Genomic DNA, 19,395 nt, shown 5'->3' on the forward strand with positions numbered 1-19,395 from the left:
GAGACGGCCGCGGTTCATTCATCATCCTCTTCCTCACTCAGAGAGGTGAGTTCACAGGCAAAAGCTCCGTTTTACAGCAGGAAGTGTTTGGGACCACCGAGAACAGGAGGACGCACTTCTGTCTGTATTTTTCTTCCCCGCCAAATCATTAGCAGGTGAGTCGGTGGGATTTTAACTCTAATCATTTGCATTACCACTAAGAAGAAGTGGGGGTTCAAGTCAGTAGATGCTGTTTCGTAATTCAAGGTGATGCCGTTTGGGGAAAGTGATCCCTTTGCTTTGACTGCTAGGCAACATCCAACACTGCAAAATAATTCATAATAAAGCTCACGACAGGGAGCAGATGGAAGCAGGTGATAGCTCAAGGACACAAAATAATGCAATACGGGATATCGGGGTGCAGTAGTGGCTGGGTTGCGCACTGGTTCTGTCTCTGCATTGATTGGAACACGCAGATGATAGCGTGCCCTTCATGCTCCCGAGACTAAACAGATACCTGTGATATGCAAGACAGGTTTTGAAATGAAGGAAATAATTCCACATGCCGATTGCGCTTTTGACGCGAGCGTATTACCGGCGGCCTTCAGGCAGCTGTGCATCATCGACGCGTGTGTTAACTCGGTCTGCATGTATGCTGCTCATTGATTGGCCAATCAGTTTATTCTAGTTGCATCACGGCCACAGAGTGAGCATTACGCTCAGACGTCTCCGATTGAGTCAATATACGTTTGGTTAAACGCTTTATTTTGCTAAGTGGCTTCACAAACTCAACGGATGACCTCGGAGCACAATAATTAGTCTAAAAAAAAATTGAAGTGGAGAAAGCGGTGAACCAATAGTTGTGATTATTATTTTTTTCTATACAGTAAGGTTACATCCAAGTTATGCACCTTCCGTATTTTTTTATGCTTTGTCTGTATAATAAGTTGCAGTAAGTTTGATGGAACATCCATGCTAATTTCCGTTTACGGTCTTTTGTATTACATGTTAGCGCTAAGCTAGGAGATCAAATTATAGTTATGCTTTGACTGAATATTTTGATGTCAGCTTTACAGATGCCACAGGAAGTGCCAAAGTGCATGCTGGGAAATTGGATGCACATTGCATACATTTGGATGCCGGCCATTTCCTAGAGCGATGTCACTTGACTGACACATGGCAATGGCCGCTTCCTCCATGATGGAAAATTCTATTGATTCATATTCTATAGATGTGACGCAATTGTTTACAACATGTACCCTACAATTTGCTGTGCATGTTTTTTTTTTTTTTTTTTGCATATTATTAACAGTCAATAATGCTTGAAGCAAATGGGTCACAATTGACATCACGGGTGGCGGGTGACCGACATTACACATCTCGTGTTGTTTTCGTGCCAGCGTATTGATTGGACTCGAGCGTAGTCCCTGTTGTTGTTTTCCCGTCAAGTGCCGGTGACACCGGTGTGATTGTCGGGTTGTATCAATAAACACGGCGCTAATCAGTGCAGAAGCAATACGTGGCACCGCGCTCGTTTAGTTACACGAGTCGGCGTCCAAGCCGAGTAGAGAATCCGCGGCTTTGATTAGAACCTGCAGACGGACACTTCAGTGGCCTAGCGTTGGCATTATTTGTCAGAAAGCTATCAAACCGAGCCATTATGTGTGGGATCAACTGATTGCAACTTTTGATTGGAAAAAAAAAAAAAAGAATCCAGACAGACTGGAAGTCACTTGGAAGCAGGCCCGGTTTGGGAAAGGGCCCTTCTCGATTGGCTAATCCATCATTTCTTGCTCTATTGCTTTTTGGCGGCAACAATGAGTTGTCAAGGCAACACACGGCTGAGCGGCCCCGAAGATCAGCCATTCACTTAGAGAGGGCTTTATCACACAAACACACACACACACACACACACACACACATGCTGACACAATTGCAGCTGATCAGGGCAAGATCTGGTATTTGACTTGTATACCATTGATTGTTCCTTTGTCAGTCCATTGTTCTTTTTCCACTTGTGCAATGGTTACTGACACACACGCACACACAATTAGTTGTATCAAAGCACTACTTTTATATTCAGCAGACTCGGCTTTCCAAGCAATTAATGGCGCGTTAAACGATTCCAATTAACAACCAGCAATTGTCTCATGAGCCTAACGAGAGTTTGACATAACGTTCATCCAAAGTTAACTCTGGCGTGAGATGACACATTGTCGGTGCCCCCGCACGTCGACGGCTCTGATTTGTGTTTACTATCAGTGTGACAGCTGCGACGAGAAAGCGAACACGCCTTGGTTTACCCAGTAAGACGCACGTCTGCCTGCTGCTAGAAATTATCGGCGGATGGCTCCTGTCTGCCTTCTCGCCCGCCGTCTATCTTTGTCATCTGTTCACAAGCTGTCTCTCCCACGCAATCGTATTCTCCCTCGATGGCGGGAATCCACATTGAGTCATCGCTTGTCATGCGTCATTCCGATCAATGCCGGGCCGGGCCTTCTGAACTTAACATAAAATGTTAATGTCTCTAATTGATTTTTTTTCCCCCAACGCAATATACATCTATAATTGATACATTAATTATGAATACAAATGTTACTAGTAAGGCCAAACTGTGCACTAGTTGGCATCTGTGTGCTACAACTGGCAAGGATGCGAAACCTTCCAGGGAATAATTTGCATGAACTTCCCGGTTCCGCCTGCCGTGCCGTCACGAGCCGTTGTTTACTTTGATTCCCTTTTTGACGGCTTTCGCCTCGCCCGGCTAATGGAGCGTCTCGGCGTCATGCTGAGGAAACTCTTATTACGAGCTGCATTTGTTCCCTGACCGAGGGAAGAATCTCATCCGACTCTAGAAGGATCAGGATTCCTTGTTTGTTAGCTCGTGAAGAAGCTTTTCCTTCCTTGTTACGAACTGCGCTCATATTTTCGAAGCGTCTTTAAGTCAGAGCGGATTGTTTTTCCATTCTTGCGGCTCTCCTAGCGCAGGATCCTCTCTCGCTCCCTCTTCTCCCCGCATGAGTCATTGGTCATATTTTCGCCACCAAGCTCCTGGATGAGCAGTTTTGAGGGGATGGATTTGCGGCCGCTCGCTGTGTCTCAGTGTGGAAACGTAAAAAATACTGTCAGATGCGGGCTATGACTCATGCATGGCATCATGAAGGGACCGCAGTGGTCCACGGGAGGTTAATGGGCTATTTTATGCCCACGAGAACTATCAGGCGTGAGGATGAGAGTCTTTAAATGCGGACGTTATGGTCTAATGGCTGTTCATTGATGAAACGACACAGTTGAATCAAGTCCATCTATTATATTTTTCACACCCCTGTCGTGGCAACATGGTGTGGTAACAAATTTGTTTTGCTTCTTTTTTGGCAGTAAGTAAAATATATCCCACTGTGCGTCCTTCAATTGGATTGTAATGTGTTAAAAGAAAAAGTCTACACACCCCTGCTCAAGTGACAGCTTTTTGTGATGTGCTGCAATAAAATGTCTGTCTCTTTGTCCTTGTTCGCTAAAGAGGTGAAGCGTCATGGGGAAACACAACAGCAAGCTTGCCCCTGAGGTCCTGGACGACCTGACCAAGAACACGGAATTCAACGAGGCCGAGCTTAAGCAGTGGTATAAAGGCTTCCTCAAGGATTGCCCCTCTGGCATCCTCAACCTGGAGGAGTTCCAACAGCTCTATGTCAAGGTCAGCACGGCCGTCAACTCAGGTTTAGGTCAAGCAGGTTACCATGTTAATTAACAACATGTTGCCAGAAGGTGAACTTGTACTTTGTTTCTATAAATATGATAGACTAAGCCAGAACATGTTTTTGTAGTTTTTTCCATACGGCGATGCCTCCAAGTTCGCCCAGCACGCTTTCCGGACGTTCGACAAGAACGGCGACGGGACTATCGACTTCAGGGAGTTCATCTGCGCCCTGTCCATCACCTCCAGGGGCAGCTTTGAGCAGAAGCTGAACTGGGCCTTCAACATGTACGATCTGGATGGCGATGGCAAAATCACCCGTGTGGAGATGCTCGAGATTATTGAGGTGGGTGAAGACATCAGAGGCTCACGGAATTTATACTATATACGGCATTTATTTATTTGATTTTTTTTTTCACCATCCGTAGGCCATTTATAAGATGGTGGGCACGGTGATCATGATGCGCATGAACGACGACGGCCTGACCCCGCAGCAGCGCGTCGACAAGATCTTCTCCAAGATGGACAAGGACCAAAACGACGAAATCTCCCTGGAGGAGTTCAAAGAGGCGGCCAAATCGGACCCCTCCATCGTCTTACTGCTGCAGTGCGACATGCAGAAGTAAACGCCGATTGCGTGGAGTCAGGAAAAGAGGAAAGGGGAGGAGATGGAGGGAGGGAGGGAATCTAGAGAAATTGCGGCGGTGGTATTCAATCCATCACTATGAATCAAGGGATATTTAGAAAACAATCCAAAAAAAGGTTCCCCGAGTGATTAGATGTCGGAAATACGACGGATTTATACATGAATGCGTCGCTGGTGTGTTTGGGCGTCATCGGTCAAATTCTCTCCCACGTGGAAGAACATTTTTAAATGGATTACTGTACAACATAACATCTGGGCTTAAAGCAAAACTTCATTAAAAGTCCATTACACTGATGTCATGGTTATAAACAGCATCAAGGGTGATTACGCGCTACTTGTTTGAAAGCATCTGACGAGAAAAGTCAGGATTATTTCCATACAAGAAATATAAATTTTGTATAATGTTGCTATTAAAAATCACAAATTAGAGACTAAACTGCACAAGAAGTGACAACAATTGCATGACTAACGAGCGTGACTATTACCTGGAAAGGTCAAATGTTCCTCGGAGATTTAATGTGCAGACGGCGTTTCGCTCCCGCCGCCGTCCTGTCCCCGCTCGCTTTGTCTCCGTCTTTCTCCCCCGAAATGTCACAGGGGAAGCTCTTTGATTTATGGCACAGGTAGAGGAACTGTGTTGAACTCCGCTCTGATCTAGAAAGAAAGAAAAAAAAAAAAAGTGAGAAATCAATGTGGGGGGAAAATAGCAAAAGGTTGAAAAGGGAAGCCTGTGATGTGGTTGCCAATGTGACATCTAAACCTGGGCTAAAATGCTACGCTAACTGACGACATTAAAATCACCAGCTTGAATTAGCTGTCGGACATTTTGCAATGTGTTAGCGTTTGAAATGTCCAACTTTCTAACGATCCCTTGAATGTGCTAGGAATTAGATTGCTGCGCGTCCTCCTCCATCTCCTCAAAGCTCCTGTGTTTGATATTGTAATTATCATAAAATGTATATGTACATTATATATGTATACACAATGGTATTTATGATCATAAACCAATGTAATATGTAAATGTATTTGTAGCTTAGATCTACTTTCGTAACGATGACGCAGCTACAGTTTGTGTGTGAGTGTGTGTGTGTGTGTGTGTTGAGACCTTTTCAGGCGTTCACATATTTTTTTATTAGAATCGTTTGAGTTACAAGGACGTCTCGGTCTAGTTTTACAAACGTGTGTATTGCAAGTATTGCTCTTGCGTTTGTGCTCTTGTGTGTGCGTTGGGTGTGCATGTGTGTGTTTGAGGTCACGCGTGTGTGCGATTTCATTCGCTTTGGAACACACTATGAAAAAGTCACTTGGGTCTGAACATATGACATTGTGGACAGTGAGGGGATGTAGACGTTATGTGTCACAGTGTCACCTAACGGATGGAAGCAGAATGGCAGGCCAAAATATTACACTGTCCCTTTGTTTTAGTTGTGCCAGATTATCAATACTCATACGTGGCAATTATTTTGTGCACAGTCCAACAAAAATGTGGCCCATGTGTGCATTGGATGGCGTCAAAGTTTGGTTATCATGCTAAGACGTGAGCTATTGCAACAAATCCGCGTAGAAGAGGTGCGCTAATTTGTTTTTGTCCTTTTTATTTCCACTGATTTGATAAATAATCCGACAAAATGGCCCCCTCTACAATCAATTTCTGATACAAGGACCACTTTGGACCCAAGAGAAACAAAATCTATTTCCTCCCCAAAACAAATTGCAATTTCTCATCACTTGTGTGGAGCCTCTGGTTGGAAATTTAATTCTGAAGTGCCAAAGATGGGTTTGTTTTGCTTGGAGCTGAAAATGAAAGGAACCATCACTCACATCACCACAAATGCTTTGTATTTCTCTTTTGCAAATGTCGATTTGTCTTGTCAGATGCTTCCTGGTTTTGTTTTGATTAGAAAGAAAATAAAAAGTGCCGTAATTATTTTTGTTACATGGATTAAAACACGTGGATGTCGAAAAGCTCTTTTCGCCTCCTCCTCTTGTGTTTAGCGCAAGTGCAGAGCCGCATACTGTAATGAGTCACCATCCCGCGATGATGTCACCTTGCTGCAGTGACGTCACCTCCCGGCCGTTACCACGGCAACCGTGCTGAGACCGACCGGGCTATCACACACACGAGCTTTACCGTGGGACCAAGCATGCACATCGTAAAAATGAATAATGCAATAAATAATGAGAAATAGCAATTATAAAAATATTTATAATTGCTTATTTTCAATTCAGTTGGAAATAATATTGTTACTAAGGTCAAATTGTTTCTGACTTTGGTGGTTGCGCAATGCCACTCTGTGAAACTATTCAGCCTGGGATTTTTCATCGCCTTTCCACAGATCAATACGAATCTATGGTGAGCCTCGCTGGATCACGTTTCGGCTTTGGGATAAAACATCACATTTGTGCACTGGGGCTGTGCTGCAGACGGAAAAAAAAAAAAAAAAACAGAGTAAGAGAGCGAGAGAGGACAGTCTGGAAATAGCAGAGGTCATGGCAGAGTATACGACAGTGCAGAGGCGCCACATGAGGAGCCCAAACTTTGAGCCCATTCCAATTGGAAAGATTTAGATGAGTTATCCATTCATGCATTTTCTAGAACTCTCAGTTTGACATTGAAGCGAGTCGGGGTGCACCCTGGACGGCTGGCGTATGTTCAACATGACAGGCCACAGATGCCTCTCGAGAAGTGTTGATCCACTGTGCCCCCGATACCGTGGCACAATCAGCATGCGCACTAATGGCCTTGCAGTTATCCATTAGCAGATACCTTGAGGGTAATTTAACATGGGCACACTCTCTTCTCTAACACTCATCACCACGGCACAGGATCCGATTGGACCGCCAACTGCGAGGCATACGAGTTAGCCACTAGCCCACTGCGCTGCCAAGTTGGTGACTACTTCACAGGGTATCACTTGTCTAAATAATATTTCTTTGCACACCACGTGCATTTCCCCGTGTCAACACCAGCGTGACTGAACGGCGATTGGTTGATGGGAGAGTCACGACGTGGGATTGGTTGTGATGCAGAGCACCAGTAGGGCAACGTTAGGGAGACAAAAAGGGAGGGAGGGACGCCGGTGCCGCTTGGAAGTGAGCAGAGGAGAACAGAGATAGCAGCAGATGGACCGCAGCTCCCGACAATTACACTTTTCCACATGACTCTGTCCCCAAGGTTACTATGATGTGCGGGAGGGTTAGCTGAGCATTTTTTGGATTTCCTCGGGATCTTTGCTCGTCTCACATGGGCAGGTGCAAGATCAGCAATGCACCTAACAAGGGAGTCCTACTAAATGGTCCATACAAGACGCCGGGTTCCATTGTTTTGCGTTTCTATTAGCTAAGTCCACTCAGTGAGCGCACCTTAGGGGGTACTCACATTCTCTATGGTGAAGATGAGCGTGGACCCCGTGAAGGTGAAGGAGCTCCAAATCTGCACCTCTTCTAATGGAGAGAAGAGAGAATCCTGGAAAGAGACGGATGAGCTCCAGGATGAGCTCCAAGAGGACCACCTTGGACTCACCGCCAAACCAAAACAAGTAAGTCCGGGCAACTTTTTGCATCACCACTAATGCCAGCAATTAATGGCGGGTATAGGAAGGATCATGAAGTCTGACCAAAAAGTATCATATGTCTGCTAATAGTAGCTGAAGGTGCCAGAAGAGGCACAGTGTGCTCGCTTCAAGTTGTTTGTCACTCCCGACTTTCCATAGTGGACGCATGCATCGCTGCACCTTTGTATCATCCATCCATCCATTTTCTGTACCGCTTAGTCCCCACTGGGGTCGCGGGCGTGCTGGAGCCTATCCCAGCCATCATCGGGCAGTAGGCGGGGGACACCCTGAACCGGTTGCCAGCCAATCCCAGGGCACACAGAGACAAACAACCATTTGCACTCGCACTCACACCTAGGGACAATTTGGAGTCTTCAATCGGCCTACCAAGCATGTTTTTGGGATGTGGGAGGAAACCGGAGTGCCCGGAGAAAACCCACGCGGGCCCGGGGAGAACATGCAAACTCCACACAGGGAGGGCCGGAGGTGGAATCGAACCCGCACCCTCCTAACTGTGAGATTTTAAATGTCTTAATGCATATTTGTGTGTCTGCTGCATTTAATCTTCCTTCCACAGCACGCAGATTATCATCACAGAGCTACAAGTGAACTTCAACCTCCCTCCCTCCCTCCCTCCCTTGTTTTCATATTTACTGCAACACGTCACATCATCCGTGGCCTTTTACTCACCTATAAATATCCCGCTCAACAGCGTCAGATTGTGCACACGCTTGAGTTATTCCCACTGTGAACGCTTTGCGTCCCCTTGAGAGGGTAACCTGGAAACTCCTTCCCCTCGTGTTTCTATGGAACAGCAGAAGCGACATCCCCGTGTATGCAAAAAAAAAGATGAGACAGGAGTTTCAACTCAGCAGTGTAGGTGCTGATGATGGCGCCGTCTACCGAGGGAGGGTGTCATGTGATCGAGGCATGGCGCGCAGTCCGGCTGGCAGAGGGCAGGCAGTTAACGCCGAGCGTATCGGATCGCAAGCAAAGACCCTCCCCCCCCCTCACCTCCAACAGCATGACACGTTATTCATAGCGTAAACTGACTCGGCTAATTTAGGCACAATCCAAATGTCCCAAACATCCGGAAGAGCAAAATTACGGCACAGGGGTCAAACTGTGGAGCGTGGGCCAAAGTTGTGACCCTGATCTAGTTGGTAAATCTAAAACGATAAATATGACGTATGTTATCTGCAAATTCTTCTCCAAACCAAACCCACAATGGCTTCTTTCCATTTGCATTTATGTGTGATGAAAAATGTCATTGTCCTGAAGGTGACAGGCAGACGAGCCCGCAAGGTGGAAGGAGGCGTGTTTTTTGTGAGTATGACACACGGATGACTGAAAGATTCTGCTCGTTCCTCATTTTAACCTCCTCTGCGATGGCTGCATGAGTTCACACACGCCTTTCCAACTAAACTAACCACAGGAGTACTAAAAAAAAAAAAAAAAGTGTCTCAGTAAGGAAGGTAAACCACATTTTCCCGCAGTCATGACTGTTTGGGTAACCGTTTACAAGCCGACTTGCACAGAGTGTGATAAACCATCGTCGTTTTATGGCCATTCAGACACGCAGAGTTGGCAGCACATGAAGAAAAATACCGAGACTCTCCGAGAATCTTTTTGAGAACGATCTGTCAATATTTTCTGAAATTTTGTTTTATAATCTGACATATGCATGTTTTTGGAAGGGGTGTATTAAACAGTAGAAATGTGTGTGTGGGGGGGGGGTTGCAAATAAATTTTGGGAATGTTCTTAAATAACAAACGAGAGGCGAGCTACCCACAAGCAGCCAATGAGCTTTGCACAACAACCCTGTCCTTACTGTAAACACAAATAATGACGGACAGATATAGAATGACCCTCAAAGCATGCAACATGATTTGAACATGTCCTTGCTTAGATTTATAACCGTGCAATTTGAACCACTGCAACTAATAAGTACAAATAGCCGATTCTCATATCAATTAAAAAAAAAAAGTTTTCACAAATTGGACAAACTGGATCATATCACACAGACTCTGGTCCTGGCACAGTTGGATCATTGCACTAGCGTCCCAAATGCCACATTGCCCCGGTCGGAATGCAGCCAATGAATGTCGGCGCCACACAAACACACGCGGCCACAGAAGTCTGCAAAAATAAAAAATAGCATGTGCTAATGTAGCATGGCATCCATATCCAAATATTTTGGATTTGACTAATGACACTTTTCTACAACTGTAGGTCCCATCACAGAATCCTTCCCAATTCCCTCCATTAACTATAACTAACATTTAATTTGGTCTTGTTTTTCATTTTCTGGCTGCAGCCTAAACCTGAGAACGCCGTGACCATCGCCGTATCCACACGGGTTCTGTTCCGAACCGAACTGGAGGAGAAAGTTTTCGAGCAGCACGGCGTGGAAGAGTACCTGAGATACCAAATCGAACACGAGAACGAACCCTTCGCCCCGGGACCAGCTTTCCCCTTTGTCAAGGTTGAAAATGATTTCAAGTATCACGCCAAAAAAAAAAAAAAAAAAGAAATGTATCACCGTCTTTTCATCAACAGGCTCTGGAAACGGTAAACGCTCGTCTACGCGAGTTGTATCCGCAAAGCGAAGAACTTTTTGACATCGTGCTGGTGACATACAACCACGCTCACGTAGGGATCCGTCTCATCAATACAATCAACCATCACAGTAAGTCGACATTTCTGCCGAGTCAGGATGTTAAAGCGGCCGTAAACAAGACTGTATGAACAGCTGACTTTTTCAGGACCATTCCCACGCAAATGTCCTCTTTGTCGCTAACCACTTCCTGTTTGCCTCGAACGATATCAGATCCTCTGGGCCTCACGCTGATTTGGGATCAAAACCACGTCTCGCGGGATCCAAGGTTAACCCGCGGGTCCGCAAAACAAAAACACGTCGGAACGTAGCCGCCCGGATGAGAACGGCGTTAGATCTCGATGTTGGCTCTCTGCGTGAACGCTCGAATCGTTCCAGACCTTTGAGCTTCCGGACCAAACGAGGCCTCTCTGATGTTACGGAGACATGTTGATGTTGAACAAACCTCCCGCGGAGAGGGTCAACCATGGGCCACCATGCAGTTTTCAAAAACGATTAAGAAGGAATCCCGTCATTGTTTATTGTGCTGCGTTCTCATCGGAAACTTGAGAGATGTCCAAACTGTCTCGTTTGATGTTTTTTTTTCTTCCCCCAGATCTTTTCATTGAACGCTTTTGCATGACTGGCGGAAGCAGTCCGATCGGGTACCTCAAAGCCTGGCAGACCAACCTCTACCTGTCGGCCAACGCAGAAAAGGTCAGGGAGGCGCTGACTGAAGGTGAGCGCCTATCGTTGAATTAAGACTCAAAGTACAATTTTGACATTCCGATTGATTATCAGGCATCGCCGCGGCGACCATGTTCACGACGGATAAACGGACAGAGGTGTCCGAGACCCAGTTGAGGGTAGCTTTTGACGGAGACGCCGTTCTCTTCTCCGACGAGTCCGAGCGCATTTTCAAGGCCCACGGGCTGGACAAGTTCTTCGAACACGAGCGTGAAAATGAGGACACGTTGCTGGATCATGTAAGTGCTTTTTAAGTGAAAATGATTACATGACTGTGATTGTTCTCGTCTTCCCTAAAAGGGTCCACTAAAAGGTTTCTTGGAGGCTCTAGGGAAGCTCCAGAAGAAGTTTTACGCTAAAGGCCAGCGCCTGGACTGCCCGATCCGGACCTTCTTAGTGACAGCCAGGAGCGCTGCTAGCTCCGGCATCCGAGCCTTGAAGACCCTCAGAGCCTGGGGGCTGGAGATCGACGAAGCCTTGTTCCTGGCAGGGGCGCCCAAGGGCCCCATGCTGGAGAAGATCAGACCTCACATCTACTTTGACGATCAGATGTTTCACGTGGAGGGCGCGGCCGAGATGGGCACCGTCGCCGCCCACGTGCCTTACGGCGTCGCGCAAAAGCACAACGACAGACAAAACTCCGGCGTGGGCGAGTAGATAAGAGGAAAGGTGGAAATGAACATTTAAAAGTCTCTTCCGATCCTTTCATGACCGAGAAGACAGTCTTATCCCCAAGCTATTGTTTGCTGCTTTCAAACCACAGAAAGCCAACTTTTTAAAAAAAATATTTTCCTGAAATTTCATCTGAAATTAAATTTGAAAAACTTATGGGGAGCATTTGACCTTAAAGGTTCTACTCTTTGCTTTTTATAGTTGGTGCCTTAATTCAATAAGCACGCCGCTAAGCAGTGTTATTTAAAGCAACACACGTTGGTCCTATAAAATGTGTAACAATAAATGTAAAACTAATGCTAATGGGATCCATCATTTGATTTGATTTCAAATAAAATCATTTCTATCCAATTAGAATACAAGTCAAGCTATTTTATGAAGCTCTTTTATTACTGTCACTATCAGCCAAAGGGTGGCAGCACTGCAAAGCAAATGTTCTGCCGAATCTGGTGGTCTCCCTCCATCCTGGACTTTATTAATTATTTAGGATGAAAGAAGGTTGTGGTCCTCATTGTGTTCCCCTTATCTTTTCACAACAGACACACTTCTGATATGTGTTAATAGTTTTACCGGCTAAAAAGCATGGGCGGGACCTGGAATTTATTTCGAGTCCGGGATGCAAAGATAAATATGCCTGGGTGGCGTGGAGCCAGCTGGCTATCTTTGCAAAAAGAGAAGCTCATCTGATGACACACTTGTGTACGCATCAGCACACAATATCCATCAGCTCGAAGGGATCATGAAGCCGAACGCTTTGTGCTTCATTATGCCCGAAAAGGTGCCTGGGGGAGGTATCCCGGCATGCCTCGACTGTGGGACCCGTCAACTGGACTGTGGTGGCCACGCTTACTATAGGACTATATAAGCATCCTTTAATAGCTCCAGAAAACAACATATGGTTGAAGTAGGAGGGGAAAATCAGACAGATGGTGGGCAAAGCAGAAATGAGCCCTATAAATACACAATTTAATTAACTGCTTTAAAACAATAACAAGAATGATTATAAGAAATGTTGCAAAATGTGCTTGACAGATTATAATGTTATTTACTCAGATGGCGCCTGAATAGGAACCGGGTGCCGTCTCTGATTATGCTAATGCTGCCAAACAATTCATTTTTGAATAGGTCGCTGTATGAAAAGATGGAGGGGCAACGGCTCCAGATACAGCAGGTAAGATAATGACAGGATTGACCCATTAGGAAATCCATTTAGCAGCAACACACAAAGGCCTGTGTTTCCATGACGACCTGATCCAGGTTCGGGAGAAAAAGGTAGCGGCAGAAAAAAAAAAGTGTCATGAGAGCGACTAGATGATATCTGAGGTGGCAACAAGGGAACCGCCGCTATCAGATGAGCATTTGTGATTTACAATAGATGTCCACAAGAGCCTGTGAGGCAATTTCCACATTGCACTGGGGGCCAAGTGGAACCAGAACTTATCAAATCCAGTTGATGGCGCTGCGGTTGAAGTGGACTGTTGTTTTACTCTCACCTGCTCTACTGGAATTCCCCGCCCTGTCAGTCAGACACGTTTGGGATTGTTTTGCCTTGGCAGAGGTTATGTTGATTTTACACTTGGGTGTTAAATAGCCTATCTTGGCTCTGTCACGTTTTGAGTCATCCCCTGACACATCCACCCAGTGGACTTCTCTCCGTATGCAAAGAGCTCTTCTTCCTATCCAATGAATGCATGCCAATGACTAGATGCCTCGCTCCTTTAAGAAAAAAAAACACTTGTGTTGTGTAAGCCATATGTTGACACTCTGGCAGTGCTCTTAATAGGCTCTCCAGCGAAGAGAAGAAATTCTCGACTATGCTCAAAGCTCACATTATTGCATCATTAGCGGCCATCGAGCTGTGGCGAGTTTGTAATTCCCCTTTTTAACATTGAAAGGAATGACAAAAAGCGCCAGGCCGGTCAGTGTTCTAATAAGTGTGAGATGCTGGGTTGAACGGCGAGGTCAAGGGTGACTATAATTGCGGGTTTTAAAAATGGAAGCAAGTGGATTTTAATTGGATCCACGATCAGGCTAAAGAACTATAAGCAATTTTACTTATTTATTTGAATGGTGTCTCATCAAACAGAGAAATTTCTCTGGAGTTCATCAGGGATCCATCTCGGGTCCTTTATTGTTTTCAGTTCAACAACTTGCCAATCTTCTTCCAGTATTATTTGCTGAATTCCTAGTTATTGATCGCTTATGAAATGTTTAAACATCGAATATCGAATGTAACTATATCATATTTGATGGTTTGCTAGTCATCCTCACTGAATTGGAATGCCATTTCCATGGCAGCTTGTACGCAAATCGTGTGTCCACAGCTTAAATGTTAATCAGCCGTCTCGCCCTTGCTGGCGAATCAATGACGGCCGCTCGACTTTGTCATGGCCCTTTCCCCGTCCTCTCCCGCCCAACAGCCAGGGCTATATTTAGATACAGGAGTCACAATACGTAGCCAAGTAATCACCCCCATCCTGTGTGAGTGATGAGCAGAGTAGCACACAGTGTGTAATCCAAACAAACCCCCTTATGTCTATAACTGCAGTACATCATGTGCTATAAAATTTGAAGAACTTTTTAGATTTGAATATTCAAATGTCATCTCTTATTAGGGTCACACTCTCACCAGCCATTCCAATATCTCCATCCAATAAATTGCATTTTTTTCAATCATTTTCAAATCTTATTAATCTAGTACCTATAACTAATACGAAGTTTAAAAATAATATGGTGTTCAAGTCGATCACCTCTCACCAAACTTGGTCGCCATAGCAACAGCCTCTTCCCCTTTCCCTTCCTCCTTCCTTCTGCTTGAGTCAGTCTTGTTTAATTAAAGCGCGCGAGATGCCAAAGGCCAGTCAACCATTCCCAACGTTCCAACCCTGACTCTTTACTGTCATGTTTGCTTTGAGTCATCCGGATGTTTCCCCACCGCCACAGCCATCGCTCCCTTTGCCACGTCAACAGCCTGGACTCCATTACCCTTCTTTCAATGATATTCCTCAAAAACAAGTTCAGTCAAAGTCAACTGGGATAGGCGAACGTCGTCGTTTCGTGCTAATGTTTACACCAATTACCAATAGGCTGACAACATAAGAAGATTAGAACAATGGCGTGCTTGAAACAAACCTGCTTTCTAACAACATGGACGCCTCCACCCCCCTTCGCCCCAACCCGCATCCCTGGAGGTGAGATCGAAGGAATTAAGATACCCGGCCGCTCATCTGTCACATCACGTTTTCTACACAAATGAATTGAAGCTAATTAATGTGCGCGGAGGGAGGGAGGTAGGGATGGGGGGAGGGAGGGACGGGGGGAGCATTTGACCTCCCCCGGCTTAAAAATAACTCTCACAATCCTTTGGGTTGCCATGAGCTGCTCCGAGTTTTAGCGCATTAACGTGCGCGGCGATAATTACGCAAAGACACAGGCTAATTGGGACAATGCATATGAATTCATTAAATGATTCCCTGTTGCTGCCGTTCAATTGGGATCTGGGCCTCACGTGTGGATTTATAGGTGCCCTCACGGGGTCCTGAGAGAAATAGACATTTGGTATTCTCAGGTAATATCTAGAGATGTTAAAAAAAAAAAAAGGCTGTTCTCATTTCTTCTAAGCAATTGATTTCCATCCGCTATATTAGTTTGCCGCAAAGAAAAAAAAAAATCACTACAAGAACATTTCCAAGGAGAGGAATCACCATTTGAAAGGAACATGGCGGTAATTAAAATAACTTCTTTCAGTGAGTGTTTTCATCTTTGCTAGTGCCGCTCGGCGAGGCACTCAGGCCAAGTGTGCATTACTTTGCTTGTATAATTGATGGGGCACATTCAAAGTGCAAAGGCCAAGACTGTAAATGGAGATCCGCGTCAACATGTCCAGCTTTTGTTAATTCACATTGTTTAAAATAGTGCCTGGCTTGAAAAATGATTCTGCTCTAATGTATTGTTTAGCGACAAAAGCGACCTTCCGCCAAACTAATTGAATCAAACTAGAATCCCCACAAAGTGCGAGCTCAGATCATTAAACTATTTGTTTTCTGGCACTATGGGCGAGACAACGTGTCGCCACGGCAACTCCAACCGCATGTGCACTCCCAAAAATGAAGAAAACTCATTAAGCCAAGCAACACATCAACACAGCGGTAATTGAATTACCATTGTGAGTTGTGGGGTGATCAACCATGACTGATAAATATTTGAGAAGCTTTTATCTGTGCTAAAAAAAAGTTGTTTTTTTTTATCTGATGTCTATCGTGCTCCAGCTCCGCTATCGCGTTTCCTCCGAACAAAAGGGCACAAAGAGCTCACTGGCAGTAAGGATATTGTTTTATTGAGCTGGCGGATATGGAGAATTAAGATAGAGGAGGGACAGTAACTGGGAAATAGTGTTATTGCAATGCAGGCTGGGCAAATATTAAAATGTTTGGTTTGTTGTGCTGCACGTTGTTGGAATTAAACGATGACAAATGATGATGACGTTGAATTGTTTGTATGCATGGCTTTTTTTTTTGCAGATGAATTTCACTAATTACAAAAATTGTTGTTTTGGGGAGGGTTATTGGGAAAAAAAATGAAATCTTGTCGTGTGGATGTGTTTTTCAGATGAGTCATTCCTGCTGCGCACAGCTCATCAATATTACACAAGCTCCTCATCGCAGCCAGCTCGGGCCGCATTATTAATTTAGCTTTTATTTTTCTGTTTTCTACTCCCGCTTCACCTCAAAGTCAGGCTCGGATCGAAACGCTTTGATATCATTCGCCGATCAAAGCCAGAAGTTTCATTTCAACCAGTTTCAGTCAACAGGCGCTTTTATTTTGTGCGCTTTCAGCAGCTGTTACATAAGGAGGCCGGGTCCTCGGCGTTGTCTCGGCCCGATGCTATTAACTAGCCGGCGGCAGATAGCCAAGCGTAATCCTCTCATGCAATCCCGAGCAGTGTTCTAAGCGGCGACTATAGTGAGCAACAGCTGTGCTTAGCGTCACACATCACTTCTGCTCTTTCGATTATACATCCAACTCTTGTCAAATGCAAATAAAGGTCTCAGAGAGGGTAAAAAATGTTGTAATGAAATTCTAAAAATGGCAACAGGCCTCCCCAATTCAGTTTATTTTGACTGTTACTACAAGATTCCATGCAAATGCAGAGGGGATTAGAGGATAAGGTTTAACCTATAAAATATGCAGCTATGCTTCTTGCCATTTGCTGTGACTACACACACACTGGCCTGAGTAAATGTTTTTTTAATACACTCATGCAAAAAAAAAAAAAAAAAAATCTGTAAATGAATGCCCCCCGGTCACTATTTGTGGAAATATTTTGTAAAAACAGATTTCTTGACATAGATTTCCTTGGACGTTTGCTGCAGTTCATTTTTAGCCCGTCTTAAAAAATGGAAGATTAAAAAAAAAGAGAAAAGAATGAGTGAGCCGAGCGCGTTGACGGGGTGGGGGCCTTGTTAGAAGTACAGACTTTCATCACGACGCTCGTTCCCTCGCTTGTCTTTGCAGCTTTCTCCAGAGGCATTAATATGAAAGATGACACCCTCCGTGTCTGCAACAAAGACGATACTTCTACTCTTCATTAGCGGAAAAGCCATAAGCTCTTCGACACGGGCTGCGAGACATTGGATTTCATGAATACATTACGATTGTTGGCATGTAAGGCATGTTTTGAAACCTATCAAGAAGAACCTGCCGCTATTTAATCCTGTTCATTATCCTTGTAGGAAAGCAGCTCATTAAGGGCAGTGATCCATCAGTCAAGATGTTCCTCGTCATCCATTGGTGCCTTTTATTAAGTCTCCCCCAAGTGTTGATCTTACAGGTAAGAACATCCTCTACTCACAGCCAAAGCAGATTAAAGGGAAGCGTTTGAGTGTGCGGTCAGACGCATTAGTGAGACTTCACTAGTAGGTTAAAAGCAGCCGACTCAAGTCTGCCTGGCTGTGAATGGAAAGACGTTTTACGTTGTGATTATTTCCAATATTATTTCCAGTATTTAAGCGGCGGTTTTAAAGCAAAGAATATTTGAACACTTGAAGTAGTTGTGAAAGTCTTCTTTGGTTTGTCAGCACAATTGTGTTATACTGCGCCCCCGGTGGCCAGGTTTAATTATCACTATATTGATTTTGATGGAATGAATTTGTAACTCGGGTAATAACAAAACTACTGTGATGTTTTTTTATTTGTTTCCCGGGGGACTTTGACCTTTAAAATATGTCTTGTCTGGTTTGGCAAAGCCTAATAAATTGTGCTAACCGCCAGGTGAAGTTCAGGGCACCAGTGATGCCTTTTGTATTTTCACTAAAGAGACAGCTATCCAATTACATGTCCCGCTTTATTCGCGGCCTTTCCAAATTGCAAAGCGTGGATCCAAACTAGGAGAGTGCAAAAAACCTGTCACGAGAGAACTGTTAGTGTCACATCATGTTGCTGAATGGATCGTAATTCCATAAGCGAGATGAAATGATCCGATTCCATTTCCTGTGTTTTTCAATCTCAATAACTCCGAGGGATTCAAGCTGTTGCATAGCAACGCGCTTCGTAACGCCTGTTTTGGAGATGCGGCTTGGGGTTTGAGTGGCATTTGAATGCAGCTCCACGGGGACTTGCGACGGCTTCACGGGAAGCGAACCCGCCATTGGTAATAAAAGTTAGCCGAGGATGGCGGCGAGATGGGAAAAGTGCAATTTAACAACACCGTTGGGCCGGCGGCTCTTCAATCCATGTTGCGAGCAACATCAGAATTATTACTATTGTGTTCAGTCCAGCACAACAACAGGGTTGCTTTGTGGTCTCAATTATTGTTTACCTTCTCATGTTGTTGCTTTTTTTTGCCTCCACTCGGTAGATCTGGCAGTTTTTTTATTTTTGTTGCTACAATACCGCAAATTGTCTGTTATTTACGATATTATCGGCAAACACATTAGCGTTGCGTACATCACATTGGCTTGATTTGCCAGGATTAATATCTTTTTTTTTTTTTTAAGAGTTGTAAAAAAAAATGCTCCATGACCAGCTATGAATAAATATTCACCACGTGCTCTTTTGATTGCCGGGATTGCAATTGAGGGTTCAGCCACCTCCGCAACTCCTAGCGCTAATTTGACTCATTTAGTCCGCCCGCCTGGTGTAATAAGCCGACATGAAGAATCATTTTAATACATAACTATTCATCTGATGGCCCCAGGAACACCTTGGAAAGGTCACGTTTGAAGAGAAGCCTAAAAAATGCAAATTGATTTGAAGTCATGGTAGGATTTATGGAAACTGATTCGCAACGGCCCAATAAAGGTCGGCCGTCTCCGTCCTCGTCGGTGACCACACGGCCGTGAGGGAAAGGCGATGCGACGGTTATGCAAGAGCGGCCAAAAAATGCAGCAACAGCAGAGGAGGGAAAGTGCCAAGAGAACAAGAAGAGAGTCGGTGGAGATGGAGCGGGGTAATTCAATCACATCAGTGTTCTCATTCGCAGGACAGAGACAAAGAGTCATGGGCAGC

The 19,395-nt window shown here is 44.8% G+C and overlaps 3 protein-coding genes across 3 annotated transcripts in view; 2 read left to right on the forward strand and 1 right to left on the reverse strand.

Moving 5' to 3' along the window:
• Positions 1 to 45: 45 nt before the first annotated feature.
• On the forward strand, positions 46 to 6,270 carry LOC133144790 (hippocalcin-like protein 4). The gene is made up of 4 exons (XM_061267721.1): positions 46 to 155; positions 3,500 to 3,673; positions 3,804 to 4,019; positions 4,102 to 6,270. Exons 2-4 carry the CDS (start codon positions 3,512 to 3,514, stop codon positions 4,297 to 4,299), a joined length of 576 nt encoding a protein of 191 aa, XP_061123705.1. The 5' UTR covers positions 46 to 155; positions 3,500 to 3,511; the 3' UTR covers positions 4,300 to 6,270.
• A 1,112-nt stretch (positions 6,271 to 7,382) lies between these two features.
• nt5c1aa (5'-nucleotidase, cytosolic IAa) lies at positions 7,383 to 12,240 on the forward strand. Its single transcript, XM_061267717.1, has 7 exons — positions 7,383 to 7,858; positions 9,155 to 9,199; positions 10,192 to 10,359; positions 10,434 to 10,563; positions 11,087 to 11,209; positions 11,272 to 11,456; positions 11,518 to 12,240. Exons 1-7 carry the CDS (start codon positions 7,706 to 7,708, stop codon positions 11,872 to 11,874), a joined length of 1,161 nt encoding a protein of 386 aa, XP_061123701.1. The 5' UTR covers positions 7,383 to 7,705; the 3' UTR covers positions 11,875 to 12,240.
• tmem54b (transmembrane protein 54b) overlaps positions 8,559 to 19,395 on the reverse strand; it is a 31,412-nt gene continuing 20,575 nt past the window's right edge. Inside the window, exon 8 of the transcript XR_009710770.1 lies at positions 8,559 to 8,677. The gene's annotated coding sequence lies outside the window, so the exon portion shown is untranslated. The remainder of the gene's footprint in view (positions 8,678 to 19,395) is intronic.

This window comes from Syngnathus typhle, linkage group LG20, assembly GCF_033458585.1.
Source record: "Syngnathus typhle isolate RoL2023-S1 ecotype Sweden linkage group LG20, RoL_Styp_1.0, whole genome shotgun sequence".
Classification (NCBI taxonomy): Eukaryota; Metazoa; Chordata; class Actinopteri; order Syngnathiformes; family Syngnathidae; genus Syngnathus; species Syngnathus typhle.